This window comes from Brachyistius frenatus, unplaced genomic scaffold (genome assembly GCF_029030835.1).
Source record: "Brachyistius frenatus isolate BFR_SWC_R1_liver_20210118 unplaced genomic scaffold, ASM2903083v1 Contig_355, whole genome shotgun sequence".
NCBI lineage: Eukaryota > Metazoa > Chordata > Actinopteri > Embiotocidae > Brachyistius > Brachyistius frenatus.
The window spans coordinates 194,241-213,569 of record NW_027210954.1 but is presented as its reverse complement, the minus strand read 5'-3'; the positions used below and the strand labels follow the sequence as shown (position 1 = coordinate 213,569).

General features: G+C 40.9%; 3 protein-coding genes across 3 annotated transcripts in view; 2 read left to right on the top strand and 1 right to left on the bottom strand.

Moving 5' to 3' along the window:
* LOC138636131 (proline and serine-rich protein 2) overlaps positions 1-19,329 on the top strand; it is a 130,431-nt gene that overhangs the window by 37,884 nt on the left and 73,218 nt on the right. The gene's annotated exons all lie outside the window — the stretch shown is intronic.
* Positions 215-7,776, top strand: mdm2 (MDM2 proto-oncogene). The gene is given in 14 exon segments (XM_069723988.1): positions 215-353; positions 2,222-2,264; positions 3,251-3,308; positions 3,504-3,578; positions 4,394-4,527; positions 4,705-4,754; positions 5,069-5,124; positions 5,478-5,559; positions 5,666-5,742; positions 5,745-5,870; positions 5,967-6,092; positions 6,354-6,425; positions 6,516-6,693; positions 6,793-7,776. Coding segments are annotated over 12 exon segments (1,527 nt in total). The 5' UTR covers positions 215-353; positions 2,222-2,264; positions 3,251-3,257; the 3' UTR covers positions 7,293-7,776.
* LOC138636132 (plexin-B2-like) overlaps positions 10,490-19,329 on the bottom strand; it is a 130,170-nt gene continuing 121,330 nt past the window's right edge. Inside the window, exons 35-43 of the mRNA XM_069723995.1 lie at positions 19,115-19,215; positions 18,919-19,000; positions 18,656-18,807; positions 18,129-18,289; positions 16,670-16,817; positions 16,490-16,554; positions 16,030-16,105; positions 15,830-15,904; positions 10,490-15,682 (exon numbers count right to left, since the gene is read on the bottom strand). Coding sequence (XP_069580096.1) covers positions 15,578-15,682; positions 15,830-15,904; positions 16,030-16,105; positions 16,490-16,554; positions 16,670-16,817; positions 18,129-18,289; positions 18,656-18,807; positions 18,919-19,000; positions 19,115-19,215 — 965 coding nt within the window. The 3' untranslated portion in view covers positions 10,490-15,577. The remainder of the gene's footprint in view (positions 15,683-15,829; positions 15,905-16,029; positions 16,106-16,489; positions 16,555-16,669; positions 16,818-18,128; positions 18,290-18,655; positions 18,808-18,918; positions 19,001-19,114; positions 19,216-19,329) is intronic.

Sequence of the window (19,329 nt, the reverse complement as noted above, 5' to 3'; positions counted from 1 at the left end):
CTTTTAAAATATTTTCTTAAAAAATAAATGTAGAAGAGGATATAATCTATTCCGTGATAGAGCAGAGCAGAATTTAACAATACATTAATAAAGTATATATTTTTTTTACACTTAGTCTTCCGAGCCGCACTTCAGTACTGAAGGTGGCGGTATTGCTCCTACAAGCTGTTTGCCAAACGCAATTTAACCACGAAGAAGAAGCACAGCAGTGTTCATTTCCCGCCAGTAGGAGGAGCGCTGAACGGACTACTTCCAAGAAGCCACTGAAATAGTAAACAGATCCGAGTATTAGTCGTTAAACTGGCTGATAACCGTCGTCTTGGGATATTTTATCACCAGCAGTACGTGAAAAGGTGCGTAAATAAAATAAGATCAAATCTAAGCTTGATTACGCGGTGGAGTTTAGCAGAAGCGCAAGTTAGCAGGTGGGTTAGCGGCATGCTAAAGTAGGCCGCTGAGCCTCGGGGTTTCCTGGGTGAGGTGACCGAGGAGCACTCAATGTTTGCTGGCCTGTGGATCAGCAGTATCCCGTTGAATAACAAAGGTTTTAACGATAATAACTAACTAAGGTTGTAAAATACACACCTGTGACGGGTTTACTCACGGCTCAAGTCTGTATTACACGTTAAATGAACTAACATCGGGTAGACATCTCTGTCGGTGCGGTTTGTTTATGATCGGTTACCGCGTGTGACGTGAGACGTATTTTAGTGTCATTCGGTTTAAACACGAGCTTCACGGTTGATTCACAGACAAGTGAAACGTTTACAACACGAAACGTTCACTATCGATAAAATAATACAAATTAAAATTCCGTTAAGCCTGTGAGCTTGTTTGAACTGAAACGTCTGCTCGTTAAACCTCCTTCTGAATTAAGGAATTAATGAATTACTGTATCCGGATATGACGAGAGACTTCCAGTCTGGTTCCGTCATCAGTCCGGTTTGTGGAGTCGAAAATCAAAGAGAGACAGCGGGACAAGTCCGGGCATATCCCCCCCCCCCCCCATCCTCCCCCCTCCCCCCTGCATGGGAGCGTTGCCATGGTTAAACAGCTGTTTGTTGAACGTGTACAACTCAACTACTGACTCACCGAGACTTGCTTATATTTACAGAAAGCCAAGTTTTAAATGAAATAAATGCCGTCTGTGAATTGTGAAATAATCTGGTCAGTTTTTGTAAATCAGCCCGAGTTTGGACATCTCTTTTTATTTTATATACTAACTGGAGTCACGTTGAAGTGTACGCTTCTGTACAGGTAAAAAAAAGTAGATGATCAAGGTTTTACGCTTCCTTATTAAATTACATGGAAAAATAATGACGTTAGTTAGTTAGTTAATTTGACAAACATTTACTTTTGACCCTCCATCCAGGATAATTTTTATCGTAAAGAATTTGGGCTTTAAAAAAAATGTAAATACTGTACAGAAATTTTATATAGCTGTTTATCGTGGGATTTATATACTACTTATTTGATAAACATCTTTATTTATTTAACTGGTATTAATGCCAATTTGCATTAAAAAAAACAAAAAAAACACATCCATTTAAAATGCAGGTATCTCCCCTTTGTTTTGGTCATCAGATGTGAATCTTATCAGTACCGGTGATAAGTGTCGCCATAACGACCGATATTTCCTGCCTATTGACAGGATTTGACAGCATCACCTTTTCTTCTACAACCCGCCCGCTGCAAAAAGTTTTAAATGTGACTAATATGTTTAAAAAGTAACTTAAAAAGTTTTAGTTTGGGACTAAAATTAACTATTAACTTTAGTCTGCAGCAAATTAAATTAAATGGAGGAATTCTTGAAGGCTGACTTTTGATCCACTTCCATGGTCCCTGAAGCCAGCCTTGCAAGACTGGGGTGTTAACATCCATGAGTCAGACCCGTCTGGCCGTGGTTTACCCATGGGTTAGTGTGCTTTACCACAAGCCTGATTAGTGTGGTTATCTTAACACTGACAGGGTTGAGTCACCCTGGACTAGTCCTGGCATGTCTTAACAGAGCTGTATGATTATATCAGCTATTACAGTCAGTTCAAACATGAACATTCAACACTGACTCAGCATAAAGTGGAGAGTAGTTCTCGATAGGTGCCGTTAGGCTGGGCTGTTTAGGTTGGTCTAGTCCTGACATGTCTGAGCAGGTCTATAAGAGGCTGCAGCTCTGCTCTGATCCACTCTGACTGACTGCACTTTATCTGCTTTACTTGCACAGGATGCCCTTCTGACACTTCTTCCCCCCCTCTGTATATATACCGGTAAGAATTTGATTTAACATTTCATTAAATACCAACTGTACATGACTGATTACTGTGCACTTATTGGACTAATAGATGTTAATGTGACAACTACTAATATGTAAAGACTTTCTGGGTTTTTTTGGGTTGTGAAAATATCACAATATCACATTGTTTGACAGATTTTTTTTCAAGCAGAATTAGCAAACAATTGCTTCTTAAATTTGAGTTTACTGTGTCATATCTGATAGTAAATTGAACATCTTAAAGGGTTTAAACTGTGATGTTTTTACATTTTCTTGCTTTCTCTGTCTTTTATTTTGTACTACTATTTCCTACAATAAACAATTACACTAACTGATAATGGAAATATGATTTAGTTGCAGCTTAAGTTTGATTTAATGATTGCAAGAAAAGACAACTTTAAAATGAGTCATACCAAGTTTTTTTCTGATGTATCAGGAATATAATAAAAACCCCTCCGAGGTTGTTGATGTGGGATTTTATGAAGCTTTTTTTTGTGAGTTGGTGCCTTGTGACTGAGAGTGTTGTCAGCTGATCGATTTAACTATAAAGTCATACTAGGATTAACAGCTGAATATCAAATGAAATATTGAGGACTGATGCTGTTCTAATGCAGGTGGTCGTAAATCCTCCAACATTTAAATCTCAAACATGTAAAACAGCAAAATCAGCAGGATATAAATAAAGTGATAAACTGATTTTTCTTTTGGAAAAAATAAGAATATTTCCAACATGTTTAGAGTCAAAATAGTGTTAATAATTGTCTGGTTACTATCTATAGTTTTAAGGTTTCCAGCTTCGTCTGAACAAACTGTCTTACGGAAAGGAAAAAAATGACCAATCAGAAGCAGCCGGGGTGGGTTTGATGGTGGACTGACACATGGGGGGTGGAGGGGTGAGGGAGGAGTTCATGCAAGTATTTCAGGCCTGTATTGACCTTTTATAATTATCTTCTGTGTGTGTGTGTGTGTGGCAACGATCAGCTTCACGATGTCAGCTGACAGCGAGCTCAACGCCAGCACCGCAGACGACAACAAACTGGTAAACGAGCGACTTGTTCTTCTCGTTCTTCACGTTCTCCTCCTCCTCCTCCTCCTCTCTTCTCCTCCTCCTCCTTCTCCTCCTTCTTCTCGTTCTCCTCCTTCTTCTCCTTCTCCTCGTTCTCCTCCTTCTCCTCCTTCTTCTACCTGCTGTTCACCTGCCGCGAGACTCAACGGTTTGTTTCTGTGTTTTCAGGTCCAACCGAAGGCGGAGTTTTGTTCTCTGCTGCAAGATGCCGGAGCCACGAAAGACGTCTTCACCATGAAGGAGGTGCGGCACGATTTAAACTGCCTGCTTTAATCACCCTGAATTATAACTTAACTGGTCATATTTTAATTGAGTTAATTGAAACGGTTTTAGGGCTCGTTTCCACTAACGTGTGTTTTTTTTAACGGTCCTGCCCAGAATATTAATATTTAATATCTTTTTGGTACTAACTATTACATATTTTGTTCCAGATGGGCTTTAAGCAGGTTTTTTTGAGAGAAAATAAGCTGTGAAGAGTGTTTTCTACTGGCCGTCCGTCGCCTTCACATGATTGACAGTCATTAGTTTTGAGTCGAGAGTCCCGACATGTCAGCTACTGAGAATTTTGACAGGTGTTTTTTTGTTTGTGTTTTTTCCACCTCGAGCTCACTCCAGGTGAGGAGGGAAAATTATTCCAGCACCAGAACCTGAAAAAAAACCCAGACAGCGGTAGTAAACAGATAAACGCTGGAGGCAACGCGGTCCGTGCAGACTCCTACACGGATCCTAGTCTCACTGCTGCGGGTTTTAAATGAAGTCGTCTTGATTCTCTCGAGGCCGCAAACACAAAAACGAGAAGTGCTGACGCGCATGTTGATTTTCTATCAGTAGAACTTACAGGAGCCGTTTAACAAAAACACTTTCAGTGGCCGATTTAACAGACTTCAAAACACTCGCCGGCAAAGAAACGACTCATTCAAAAAAGGTCATCCTCTGTTGTTGCCGTGGGTGTTGGTTGCCACAGCAACCAAAGTCTGTTCCGTCCCGGTTCCGTTCGCTTCCTTGTCTGCATTCCTCCCATCATGCATCAGTGCTCGTCTCTCTCTCCTCCCCTGCAGGTGATGTTCTACCTGGGTCAGTACATCATCCAGAAGCAGCTGTACGACCAGAAGCAGCAGCACATCGTCCACTGCTCCCAGGATGCACTGGGGCGGGTGCTGGGGGTCGACAGCTTCTCGGTCAAAGAGCCTCAGTGAGTGAGAGGATTCAATTCAGTCCGTCTGATTGGTTCCTGCTCTGCAGTGACATCATCAGTCTCTTTAAAAAAAAAAAAAAAAAAAGAAGCAGGAAATCTGTCTGGGATGTGAAGCAGCTGTTTTTTTTCTTCTTCCTCTGAGGTTAAAAAAACAACAACTTGTTCATGTTTCAGAGTTCTGTTCGCGATGATCACCAAGAACCTGGTGGCTGTGAAGAGTCCAGGTACAAAACGCTTCTCACCTCTTTTCCATTTTCTTCCTCCTCGTTTCATCCTTTCGCCACGTTTACCTCTAAAAACTAATTATAAAATACTATCAAATTAAATCTTTTGTCCCGAAGAGTAAACTGAATATTTTCTTTTAAGAAGTCTTTTAGGTGTTTGATTAACTGAATTAAACTACAACAGGCCTTTCAAAGATATATATATATATAAAAAAAAAAATACTGTCTGCATTTCTATTATGTGCCCGTTGCCATAGAGATACTTTTTCTTCCTGCTGCTGCTCACTTTTCTCGACTTTCTCTCTTCGTCTCAGAGTCGACGACAAACCCGAGTGAACCGCACGACAGCCAGACGGACAGACGGACGGAGGTAAAAATTAAAAGATGACCGATCTAAGAGTTGAAAAGAACAGCATGAGGTTCACTTTGCAAAATAAAGAATAGATGCAAACTATATTAATCGAAGCTTAAATCAACTACTTTTAATGCTGAATTTAATCAAAGACGATGCCGTTTAGCAACATGTTGCTTATTTGGTCCTCCATGGCTGATTATGATGTATTAAATCAAAGCAAATTTAAAATCCCAACTTTTTTAAAAGGAGTTTGGTGCTAAATTCGACTCATCCAAGAGTTTGAATGTTTTGAGTTTGAAACTATTTTTTTAAAGTCTCGACAAAATAATACCCTGAATTTTAAATAACGTGTTTGTGCTTTTTTTTAGGAGGTAGAAACAGGAAGTAGCTCTTCATCGCCAGACAGACGGAGGAGGAGGAGGAGAAGGAGCTGCAGGAGCAGCGACCCCGGTGAGTTTCCTCCTCCGAGGCGCCGCCACCTCGGTAAAGCTTCACAAATAAAAAACAAACCTGTGACATCCGTTACTTAAGCTCCACCCTCCCCCGATCTCCGCAGGCCCCTCCCACAGTGCTGAGAGTGAGGAAAACGAGAACGAGATGGAGCAGGAGGAGGAGGAGGAGGAGGAAGAGAAGGGAGGAAAAGGAGGAGGTCCGACAGCTACTCCCTGACGTTCGACGACAGCCTGTCCTGGTGCGTGATTGGCGGGCTGGGAAGTGGGCGGGACAGACACAGCAGTCAATCATCCGACTCGCACAGCACGGTCAGTATCACACTCACAGATACTCATTAATACACCGTCTTTCTTTATTGATCTGTTATTGTTTTTTGTTTTTTAACATGGACTCTGTGTGTTCAGACTGAGAGGTCAGAGGTCGCGGCTTCAGACTCCGACAGCGACAACTTCAGCGTGGAGTTCGAGGTCGAGTCCGTCGCGTCCGACGACTACAACGAAGACGAGGCGTCTCTGTCCGCCGACGACCAGGTAAACAAGTTATTAAAGGAAACTTTGGTCTATTGTTAAAACCTCTAAATACACGTTCACTGATGCACCGACGGATTCCTTCATTTATCTGGACTCACCTGCCTCCTTAAATACTCACTGAACACCAAGTATAGATTAATCCGCCACTGAAAATAGTCCCAACAACATTTATTAAAAACCACAGTTGTTTTATAATTTAAAGTTAAGTCTAAAATTTATGAAGACTTTAATTAAATATGTTTCACCTGTCTGCGTGTGCAGGTGTACGAGGTCACCATCTTTGAAGCAGAGGACGAAGACTCCTTCGACGAAGACACGGAGATCACTGAAGCCGTGAGTCAAAACACACACACACACACACACACACACACACACACACACACACACGTTACTCAGGTCCTAACGGTGTGTTTTCCCTCTCAGGACTACTGGCGCTGTGCGAAGTGCGACGAGTTGAACCCTCCTCTGCCCAGGAACTGCCTCCGCTGCTGGACACTGCGCCGCGATTGGCTGCCGGAGGTGTCCGTCAACTGCGGCCTGTCCGGTCCCAAAGCCCTGCCCACCAAGCCCACGAACCAATCGGATGCCAAAGATGCTCCAGGTAGATTTGAGTTTGCCAGATTGGTGCATTCGTAGTTTTCTAAGGTCACTAAGGCCATTGATTGATTGATTGATTGATTGATTGACATGTCACCCGAAGGTTCGGACGTGGAGGAGAACGAAGGAGTCGACGTTCCGGACGGGAAAAGCGCGAAAACTCCTCTCCAGTCGCAGTCTCTGCCCGACTCCGCCTCCTCTGCTCCTGACTCCACCCCTTGTGCGCCCAACTCCCAGGATCTCCTCTTCTGCTCCCAGCCTTCCTCCTCCTCCCAGGAGAAGTTCTGGACTCCTGACTCCCAGCCTTCCTCCTCTTCCTCCTCCGTCGACTCCCAGGAGCTTTTCCCGTCTTCTCCTCCTCCCGTCCTCCCGGGGGTGCCCGAGCTGGAGCGCAGCGTGTCGGCGGAGCGGCGGCTGCCGGACTCGTCCCTCGACCCGTGTCTCATCTGCCAGTCGCGGCCGAAGAACGGCTGCATCGTCCACGGGCGGACGGGTCACCTGATGGCCTGCTACGTCTGCGCCCGCAAGCTGCAGAAGAGGAACAAGCTGTGTCCGGTGTGCCGGCTGCCCATCCAGTCAGTCATCCTCACCTACCTCAGCTGAGGCCACACCCCCCTCAGTCCGCCCCCCCCCACCCCCCCACCTACCTCAGCTGAGTCTGTCGAACACGCGTGTTAATATCTCCGGTGAGATTTTCAGTTCTTGTTCTCATTAAAATACCAAATAAAAAGTTCAGTTTCACTTTCTCTCTCTCTTTAACACTGTCCCCCCGAACGATCCGATATCCCCCCCCAGCGATCCGATATCCGAGCGGCAGCAGCAGCTTTTCTTTAATTCTCAACCAAAGGAAGCATATCGTTAGCATAGCTTAGCACAAAGACTGGAAGCAGAGGGAAACTTGACTCCATTTTTTTTTAAATTTTGTTTTTTTAAAGTGAGCAAATAAACCTTTGAACAGCATCTGCTGTTAAAATAAACAACAACTGTCTGACTTCCTTTAAATGTTTTTATTTTACTGGTGTGTAATTTCAACTGTAAGTTTCCTCAAAAGAAACAATTAATTCAAATAATCCATTTATTTATGTTGATCTGTGCTACAAAATAAAAAAGAATGAAAGATTTCTCTATTTTTCCGCAAAATGAAATTAGTGTTTTTCATTTTGTTTTCCTAAAAAAATAAACTAAACCCATTAAAAATAAAGCATGGACCACCTTTAATATTTATTGTTTTGCTTATTTAAGATGCGGGAGTTTATTTAAGACACTTTTTTTTTCTAAACTCTAAATAATAAGGTGGATATTAAGATTTCTAATGTTTTCTGTGAAACTGAATAAAAGTGTTTAACTTGTTTTTGTCGTGTGAGACTCATTAATTTGAAATAAGTCTTTGTTTTACTTTGATTATACGCGTGCTGAAGTTTTGGAACTACATCTCCCAGAATGCTTCAGGGGATGGAAACGAGAACTATAGTGAGTTTAACTTTACTTTAACAGCCTGCTGTTCTTCATATTGCGGTTTATTGGTGTCATTAAACGGAGCCGAATGATCTATTATTAGCTTCTGTTTTCAGAGTTCACAAACACAAACTGATAACTAGAACCAAATTACTGTAATACTGAAGAAAGATTTAAAATGTGATAATTCTCAGGTGGAGCTCGGAGCGTCTTTTATTTCGTATCATTTCTAAGCCTCTCTGGACGCGCGTTCACCACCACTCCGACCGGTGACTACCTTAATGTGCCTCCGTGTACTTTGTGTCACAAATAATAATAATAATAATAATAATGATAATAATAATATGAAGACAAACTTTCTCTGTGCACTTTTCTTTTAAACCGCTGAAACGACACCGCTCACAACTTCCGGAACTTGCCTGAGAATTCTCACGTTTTTAGGTTCACGCCACTATCACAGTAAATTAGTGAAAGCTTTGAGCCACGTGCATGACTTCACTACAAATATGGACTTCTAATAGCTAATTCGGCAAATTTTAATGACGGCAATATAAACAGATTACACGGATGAAGTTGTAATCAACAGCAAAAGCTCTGAATTCATAGCAACATTAAACCTCTGTTGTTTTTGTGTACGTAAAAAATTACGTACCTGCATCTCGTCGGTGATTTGATCAGCTTATATTTATCAATACAGATCACTTTCTGTGGAAGATATAGAAAGAGAAATATGTTAAATGTAAAAAAGTAAGTTGCAAGTAAGTTTAGTTCTTCATGTTGACCACAGAGGGGCAGTGTTGTCACATTTATCTCTACATACCGTCTTATTAAACTACTGCCAATATTTACTACAGTAAAAACTAATATATTGAGTTTTCACATTTAAACACACACCTAAAAAAAACAACCTTAAAGTAGGAAAAATAGGCACAGAAATAAAAGCATAAATTCTTACCAAGCTGCACACACTGGTGAAATATCTTCACGTTTGTCTGCTTCAGGTGGAAGTTCTGTGGAAATAAACTGAGAATAAATCAGTGTTAGTTTATGATTTATTACTTTAAATTATTATTAATATCTGTTCGGTGCAGAAAACACGTTTTTAAACAGATTTCTTTTTACCCATAAATTAACTTTGACAGCAGCTCAAAGTGGTGCAAGTTCAACACAAAGACAAAACAAATATTCATTAATAAATCATTTTCCATGCGGAATAACCGCCCGTGAATTCCAATGCAAGCTGATTCTTTGTCAGAGGGTTTTGAAGGCAGATTTTGTTTTGTTTTGTTTTGCAGACACGAGGCTCCTCTCGGATTAAAACTCAGCGGACGCCGAGTGTCCTCGCTTCAGGCTGTCAGAGCTGCATCGCTGTCACGGAAACACGTCCAGACAGGAACTTTATTCTCCTGTCTGAATATAACGAGGTGGAAATCTGATTCATTCACTCTGAAGCTCGTTTGTGTGACCGATCATCATAAAACACTTCAGAAGCACAGATTTTTATATTCTGGTGAATTCCTGTGTACATTTTTGTAGATAGAAAAAAAAAGAAGTTCTGATTTAAATTTGAACAAATCTTTGAGATTTTAACTTTAAGGAAACTTTAAGATCTGTTTCATACAAATAATGTAAAAAAAAAAAACTAAAATCACAATATTCGAGTCATTTTATTGCAGAACAATTTACAGATAATTAATAAAAGATGTGCAAAGCAAACATTCTGCACAGATAAAGTGAAAATATCTCTTCACAGCATAATGTACATAGTGTACACTATAGTACGCTCTATATGCTGCACACTTGTGGGAAAACTATACCAAAGAAATGATCTTACAGAGACTTCAAGTAGCTCGTAACGATGCCGTGAGAGAATTACATCGGAGACCAGGATGCTTTTACTGCAAATGATTTTTGTTTGAGGCTGCAGGAGTAAAAACCTTTAACAATGTTTTATCACACAGTGGGTGTCATACTACACGCTATCAATATATCTTATTTTTGAAATTATTGTTCTACGTGATGTTTTTGTTAGAAATTAGAAAAAGAAAATTAGAAAAAGAAGTTTGTAAGTTCTCATTTTTCTTTGTAATGAATAAAAAAATGGACTTCTGATTAATACAGATTTACGCTGCAGTGGTACGACGATGAATATTTTTCAATGAGGAAAAATGAATGGACTTTTACGACTGGATACAGGTGCACCTGAAATACTCACCTCAGCTTTACAGGAAAACCTATAAGAAAAAAAAAATAAAATAAAATATATATATATATATATATATATATATATGTACAGTATATATATACACTTGACTCGACACAACAAAACAGAAGCAGACGTTGCATTTGTAAAAACATCTTTTTATTGGATATTTGGACTTCCTAGATCTGGATTTTTCGGCCCACTTCTCCACTTCCTCAGAAGAGTCACCGATTTGGGCTTCAAGTCCAGTCCGGACCAGTTCTGCTTCACCGGTGGTGCCGTTTTTTTTTTTTTTTCTGTCCATATTCAAAAAGTCTACACGTGGTCCAGTTCGTCGGGACCGTTTTTGTTTCCTACAACGATTGTTACAAGAATAAACAATGGGGGGAAAGTTGTATTTTTGGATGTACAAACTGTTATACAATGGTATAAACACTTAGTGCGTGATCCCCCTTTGTGATGCTGGTAGAAGCATCGGTACCGGAAATTTTCTACAACATTAAAAAAAAAATTAAAAAAAAAACCTCTCAAAAAACTTTTTTTTTTTTTTTTTTTTTTAACGTGTGCGCCTCATAAAACAATATTTTTCAAATACACTTCAGTTTTACATCATTAAAAACACACAAGATCCTCAAATACCGGACGAATAAAATGTACCTTCGTTCAGTACATTTATTTTGTACCTTTGAACCAAATGAAAACCATTTAATTAAACATCACATACGCAGGTCGTACAGCTGATATTTACCAGATTGTTGTGGAGCGTCGGGTTTATACCGATCACCAATTTGACCAACAATCCAGTTCGCAAAGTCAACTGTTTCAAACAAAAAAAAAAGGGCAAAACCATCTTTTATATATTTTCCTTTGCTTCTATTTTCTTTATTTTTTCATGTAATTAATTTCTGCATGAAGCTGCTGCAGCGAGCGAAGGCTGAAATGATCCGCCGCCTCGTAGCTAGCACTCAAATGATTCTCTTTTATTTATCCGTATTGTGAGATAAATGGAAATCTACTGCTGAAATTGATCCTGAAAAAAAAAGAGGGAAAACAATCAAAACCAAACCAAAGATTACGCCAATCCGTCAGCATCAAACAGCTAGCTAGCTCCCGTGAGGAAAAGACGGCAAATGAACTTTTTCGGTCGCGATGAAAAGTTTCGGACGCTTGCGATGAAGCATTCACGTCTTCTGGGAGGCTTGAATGGTAGAGACTGAACAAAATAAGTGATTTATTCAATAATCCACCGAGTTACAGAAACTAGCCTAGCAGATTTTAAGCTACGAGCGCGAGATCGACTCTAAATCGCGACAAATATTCACGAACTCAAATTTAAAGTCCTTTAAAAGTTTAGCTGTAGTTTTTACACGAGTGATTTCCAAAATTATGTTGCACCATTCAAACTAAAGACATATTTTAGCTTGTAAATTGGATATATCCAATTTTACAGTTATGAAGAACGTAAAGGATTTATCGTAGACTTTTGTTTTATTTACATCTGCTTAGAAGCAGAAAAGTCTTTCGATGAAGTCGTATCAGCCAACTAACGGACTCAGTTAGCCGACTGTTAGCAGCACAACGTTGCGTAATTTGAGGTACGTTTTTTGTTACTTGAAACGTAATTTCAAAATTTTCAATATTTTTATTATTAAAATGGAATTAATTGAATTTCAGGTCCAAAATGTCGGCTGTAATTTATCTATTTTTTTTTTTTTTTTTTTAATCTTCACTTTAAACGTTAAGTTGGTTCAGCTAGCGACACAACAGTTAATTAGGTGTAAATATTGAGCAACAACTGATCTGTACATAAGAACTAGTTTTTGTGGCACAACTAAATTAAAAAAAAGCACTTTGTGTTTAAAGAAAGTTAATTTCTCTGCGGCCGTCTTCAGAATAACAGATTTCGCCTGCACTTAAGTAATGTTTTGATTTTTTTTGAAAATATGCCTGAAATTTATTGACTGGTTTCCTAAAACGATAAAAAAAAAAAAAAGAAAAGAAATGACTGACAATAGCGACGGTTACGCCGGTCGAAATTAATCTTCTGTGCGAGCTTTTAAAACATCTCAATACCAACTTTGCCTTTTCTGAAATCCTTTTCAATCATCCCGACTGCGATCCCCCCCCCAAAAAAAAACACTACAAAAGCACGTACGTGAGCTTCTAGACACCTTCTCTTGGCTTTTCCTTCCACATCTACTTTCTCTTTCGACTCTTTAAGGCACTCGCTGGCTGCAAAAAAAAAACTAAGGCAGAAAGAAGCATTTCAGCGAAGGAATAGTGAGAAAAAAGAAAATAATACAGCTCTCCAACATGAATTAGATATCTGCTATATTTAAAAAAATGTAACTACATTTGTAGTTCAGACCGAGAAACACCACGTTGAAACAAAAGTTTTGGAAAGCTGGTGAAATTTAGTGAAAGATATTCTCATATCTGAACATCAGAACCGAGAAAAGTTTCACATTTCAACAGTTTTTTGTTTTTGTTTTTAAATATAAAAGTACCACCAGTAATATTTAACACACAATTACTTCCCCTTATTTCTGGCGACACTCTTCAAACTCAAATGACACGAACAAATAGTTTCTTTGAAGTTATTTGGCACCAAAAGTGTCTTTCATGAACACACGTCTAAGAAAGAAGAAGCTGAGGAGATTTATTTCAGTCTTTTTTGTATCTGGAAGTCAAGTGGAGCCAAAAATTCTGGTCAGAACTCGGACGCGTTTTAAAGAAGCAGTTTGTGAGATTTTAAAATTCATCGCACAACTTAGAAGCTGCACGTTTATTCTTCTGTAATAACTCAAGAAACTATGTAATATAAAGCGCGTCGTCGAGGCTCAGGGGGCAAAGAAATAATGGTACGATTTTGTGTTGATGATGATTAGCATGGAGGGAAAAGAAGAAATAAATGGGTTCAGTTGTACTTCAGTGGTTGAACAGCATTTAAACAGCAGTTAAACTACTTGGTCTGAAAACTGTAATTAACAGCTGACATTGACATATTTTTCCTCCCTCCGCTTTATGAATTTGTAAAAAAAAAAATTCTACATAGTTCTTACAAATATTGAAAGAAATTGGCAACATTTTTATTTTTCTGACAGAATGAATAGTTTTTTGGTTAAATGAACTTCATTAACCCGATGAAACCTTTAACAGGCAACCTTGAGGAGTCGCTTATGTATGTTTGCACAAAAATATGAAAAAGACTAACGTTTTCTTTATTATTATTCTCTGTAGAATAAAATAATAATAATTTTTTTTATGTAGGAGGATATGAAAGATTTGAAATGCCGAAATAAAAAGAAGTCAAACAGAAATAAAGTGAAATGCAATACACAGAGAAAATATCGTACTTATTTTTAATTTGAGGAATTACTGCCAAAATTAAGTGAAAAAAAAACTAGCTAAAAGGAAAATTTTTATTTTCTTGTATTCAGTAACCGAATTAATTGTTTTTCATTGCGGTTTACTGAATATCAATCACAGATTTTCTATTTGATTACAACACTAAGTGCATAAATGTGTATTGTATTTAACTTTATTCTTTTGTTTTTTTAAAGCATTTTAAATCCATTAATTGGACACCATCACATTTATGACTGTTTTAAATATGTGCAGCAAACTGAAATCAAACTGCGTCTCGTAAAACGGATCGGATGCATATTTTTGAACCATAATGATGCGTGATAGAAAAATAAAACCCGCAATAAACCGGATTTAATACATTTCAACACTTTACCACCTTTATGTTAACATTTATTTTAAGCCTTTTTGAAGGACCCATCGATACCGTCTTTAGAAGACAAAAATCAAAACAAAACAAAAAAATGCAGCATTATATATTCGGGGAATATTGCAAAAGAAGTAAAATGATACAGATTATAAAAACAAAACTGAAATCACAGGTAAAAAATAAAAGTGTTTGGCTGTTTAGATCACGTGATTAGGCAGTCATGATTTTTTTTTTGCAGAAAGTAAAAAAGCAACAAGAGTGGCAACAACGGCGATAACGTACGTGCAGGATATGACGTGGACCATTTTACAGAAGATAAAACTCAGTGTGTCAGTCCTTTAAAAAGATAAATCTCATGTTGTGTATGGAAATGCAATTTTTTTTTTATACTAAACAGTGAAGTTATTCAGCCACGATTTGAGTCACCAGCACGGCATCATCAGCGTAGAAACACATGCTGCAGCTCATCGCACAGGAAAACACACATTTTGGCCTAAATTCTTTTGGATTTGTCTCGACTCTTCGTACCCTGAAGTCGCTCCTCAGTTCTGCTGTCAAGACGAGACTCCTGATTAGCGAGTACCGTACCGGGTTTTCATTGGTCGATTATTTCTCATTTGAGCTCACTCGAAGGTTCATCCGAGCATTTTCAGGATAAAAAAAAAAAAAAAAAAAAAAAATTGTACTCCGTTGCCGACAAGAAATCAGATTTTCCTGTTTTCCGTTTAAGTTTGGAGACGGAAAAACTGACCTCAGATCAGGTCAGGCGTTAACGGGAAAATTCACGTGACATCCACAGTTCACAGGCTTCACCCAGCGGTCATGAAGAGCAGCTGTCCAATCCCAACTCCTGAAAAAGGCTTTAAAGTACCAAAAAGAAAAAATGAAATATTTGGTAACGTCTGATTTTTTTTTCTTTTTTTTTTTTTTCCTTCAAACAGCCACAAAAAAAAAAAAAATTTTTTTTTTTTTAAATCTTCATTCCTTGTGTGGCACTTATTTTATTATTATTATTTTTTTTCCTTCTGTCCTTTTGTGGTAAAAATTAAAATGAGCGGTGCAGAGAAGCCAAAACATGACAACAGCGAGGTCTGAAGAGTTCACGAACCGAACGTCCTGCCAACCGTTTTAAAAAAATAACTTTTGATTTCAGAGTTCCCTCCTGCGGTCGTCACGGCCGCCGCTTCGATCCCTCCTCGTGTTTTGTTTTTGGGGGATGCCGAGTGTGAATCGCGCCTCATACAAGCGTAGTAGACGTAAAGCGCTTTAGTTTACATCGTTCGCCGGCGGTTTTTTTTTTAACACTTCATTAGTCCCAAAATCGTAACTCCTCCCCCTTCAAGTCCTTCCTGTGGCTCCGCCCACCACCCCCCCCACCCCCAAGCCCCACCTTATGAGAGTCTGCGAGCTCGTCCCTCCTTTGAGTCATTTAATGGGAAACAACATCCTGTGTTTTAATAGCTCCTCCTCCCGAACCCTCCGTGAGGTCAGGGGTCAAAGGTCGGTGACCTTGTTCTCCAGGGCGGCAGCGACCTGTTGGAGGCGGAGGGTGAGCTGTTTGTTCTGGGCCGCTGGATCATCGTCCAGCGACTGGATGATCTGAAGATGATAACGCAAACATTTTAAATGTACTTAAAAACAAAAACACAAAAGTATTTTTTTTAATCGTGTAATATTCAATATTTTTATGGCCCAAATATCTCAGATTTACAAACGTTACAATACAAACAGCATTCAATTTCTCACCACGTCGTAGTACTTGCTGGCGTACTGGTACAGTTGATGTAAGGCCACCTGGGTGTTCAGCTTGTCTGTGTGTTCCTATGAAAGGACGAAGATGCCGTTGTTTACACAAACAAACAAACAAACAAACAAACAAACAAACGTTGATTAGTAAAAGCTGATTGTGGCGTAGTGACGATTATCACGCAGAGGACGGTTCATACCCTGGACACCTCAGCGAGGTGTGTGTTCATGTCCTGGTCACTGACTGGAACCATCTGTCTGATGCCCTTGTAGTAACTGAAGAAAACACACACACACACACACACACACACACACACACACACACACACACACACACACACACACACACACACACACACACACACACACACACACACACACACACACACACACACACCAGGTGATTTCTGTGTCCATCGCTACGTGTTTCTGATCTGTGGCACGTTGTTTTTTCTTTGTTGTCTTTCTATGCTGTTCTTTTCTCTCTCTGCTCTCCACCTCAGTTAAACCGGTCGGATGGCGGGTTGTTCTTCCTGTTGAAAGGACCTTTTCCCTTCTACCTTCTAGTTTTCCTCTCCCACTGATGGACCCACTTTCCACCCAGCTGCTCTGCTGCAACACATCTGTTTACTTTCTGTATGTGCGGCGTTAGAAACTCACTCGTCCACCATCCTCTTGTACGTAGAAATCTCTTTTGCATAGAGGAGCTTGTTGCTAGGAGACTCCTGCAGTCGGAGACAGAAAACACGTTTGGATTCTTAAAACGTGTCGCGGTCACGTAGAGAAGGCTGAAAGTTGAAATCACTGAATGATTGTGTGTTTTTGTGTGCGTGAACCGACCCGGCTGAGTTTGTGCTCCGACTTGGTGCAGGCATCCATGAAAGTCTGAGAGATGACGTGCAGCGAGGCGTCCACCACCTCCGTCACGTGGACGTCGAAGATGAAGTGGGGGTTCCTCAACATGTTCACCCAGAACCGCAGAGGAAGGCTGAGGACACGCAGACAGACAGAGACAGACAGAGAGACAGACAGATAGACAGACAGACAGAGACAGACAGACAGAGAGAGAGAAAATCAATTCTTTAAAAACTTTATCAAAATAAAACAAGATGTTAAAGTTTGGAAGAATTGTTGTTGTTTATTCTGAGCTGGTGAAAGAACCTCCTGGTTCTGTTCTGGTGAGTCGGAGTCTCACTTCACTTGTTTTCAATCTTACTTTATACATTTTTCATTTCTTTATGCGGCTAATTTTTTGTTAGTTTTTTCCATTTGTGGTCAATATCACGTGATTGTTTTGCGTCCCTTTGTGTTCGTTTTGCATCTTAAGTTTGTTTTCTTGTTGCATCTCTTTGGATCTCTTTCTACATATTTCATGTTTTACAGCAAATCAGCTTGAAACGTTTAAAAACAGTTGAGACGGACGTTTCAGTCGACTCCTGAAGCAAACGCAGCAACAGTTGGGAAACTTCACACTCGGACGCTCAGCTGACACCCCCTCCCCCCATCCCCTCCCCCCAACCTTTCATCATCACCCCCCCCCGCCCGCTGCCTCCGCTCTCCATCACCCTCCTCAATAATTCACCACCACTGATGAATATTTCATTGTCCGCCGTGTTCATGTGTGTGTGTGTGTCTCTGATGATTGACAGGCGGACCTCAAGGCCAGTTTAAAATTAGAGAACTTCGGGGTAAGAATAAAAAAAAAAATTATAAAAATCTCTCCATCTGCCTCCGTTTCTTCTTCGTCTTCATCATCCATCCCGCCTGATAACCGGCAGCCAATTAAATCCGTCTTTTATGCAGTCGGCTGCCCGCTTTAACGGCGACGTAATTACCCCGTAGTTTAGCTGATGAGGTGGAGCGGCGGAGAATCGCGACTCCTTCGCAGGTCGGATCTCCAGCTGAGGCTCGAAAAGGAGCGTTTGAAAGAGCAGCTGGCAAACGTCAAAGAGTCCCGTTTACTGACGGTCTGATCCACGTCGGAGGACTTTTCAACCCCACTTACAGCCTTTTATCTGGATTCACAGATCAGACGAAGACGCTTTCTTCTCGTCTGTGTTCTGATCTCATAGGAAAGTCTCGAAAAAAACAAAAAACAAAAAAACCCACCAAAATGTGACGATTGATTTATTTTAAGAGCAAAGAAATGCAACGAAGGCTCCTAAAATTGAGGATTTTCTCGGTTTTATGTCACTGCTTAATGAATATTCTTCGATTTTGGACTGTTGATGAGACAAAACCAATAATTTCATTGATGAAAACACGTGACTGAACCTGAGTGTGTTGTTTTGTTGTGTACCTGTTGGTCTTCCAGATGTGCAGCGTCTCCTCGTCCACGTTGTCGTGTCTCAGCGCCTGCTCGTCCAGGAAGTCGAAGAAGTATTTGACGGCGGGGGGGACGACAGAGCCCGAGCAGAGGACGCTGCGGAAGAAGTCGTCCACGAACTGCTGCAAGGTGCCCTGTAACACACAAAAAACACCATATATACCAACCAACCAACCGACCGACCGACCGACCGACCAACCAACCATCCAATCATCCAACCGACCAACCAACCATCCAATCATCCAACCGACCAACCAACCATCCAATCATCCAACCGACCAACCAACCATCCAACCAACCAACCAACCGACCAGCCATCCAACCGACCAGCCATCCAAGCAACCGACCGACCGACCGACCAACCAACCATCCAACCGACCAACCAACCATCCAACCATCCAACCGACCAACCGACCAACCGACCAGCCATCCAACCAACCAACCAACCGACCGACCAACCGACCAACCAACCGAGACCTGGTCTGTATCTGGATCTGTACCTTGACGGACAGCAGGCGCGTCAGGTAGATCTCGGTGATGGCTTTGGTCATCGCCTTGTCCTTCATGCTGCCTCTCTTCGACTTCCCCTCGTCGATGTCATCGGCCGGTCGCACCAGGTGGAAGGTGTTGTCGTCCTCCAGCAGGGCGTTTTCTGGACGGAGACACGGAGGGAAAAGAGCCTCTTTGTATTTTTTTTTGTTTTTCAGATCGGTCACGTTTCCCCTTTAGGGTCAAAGGTCAGGTATAACTCGTGGGAACGTACTCTCTTCGTAGCTGTCCTGGTGCTGGTGGAAGGACTGCGTGTGCAGAACTCTGGACAGAACCAGCGTTGCGTTGTCCCGGACCTGCAGGACGAGACAGACGTGAGGACGGTGGACTGGACCACCGACCGGCAGCTTCTACCGTTCCCGTTTATTTCCCGACATCCACCAGAAAAGGCAAAACTCCGTAAAACTCACGTTGTAATGAGCCAGCGTGTTGAGTCTCTTCCAGCGTCCTTCCCTCTGGGACGTGAGGTCCAGGTCGGACAGGATCTGACCCGTGGAGCCGGGACGCCACTCTGTGGACGGACCAGGGCGTGAACTTGTGATTTTCAGAATAAAACAACGACTCATAACAAAGACGGCAACGTTTTAAGACAAATAAAAAACACCCGGTCGATCTAATTAAAGGT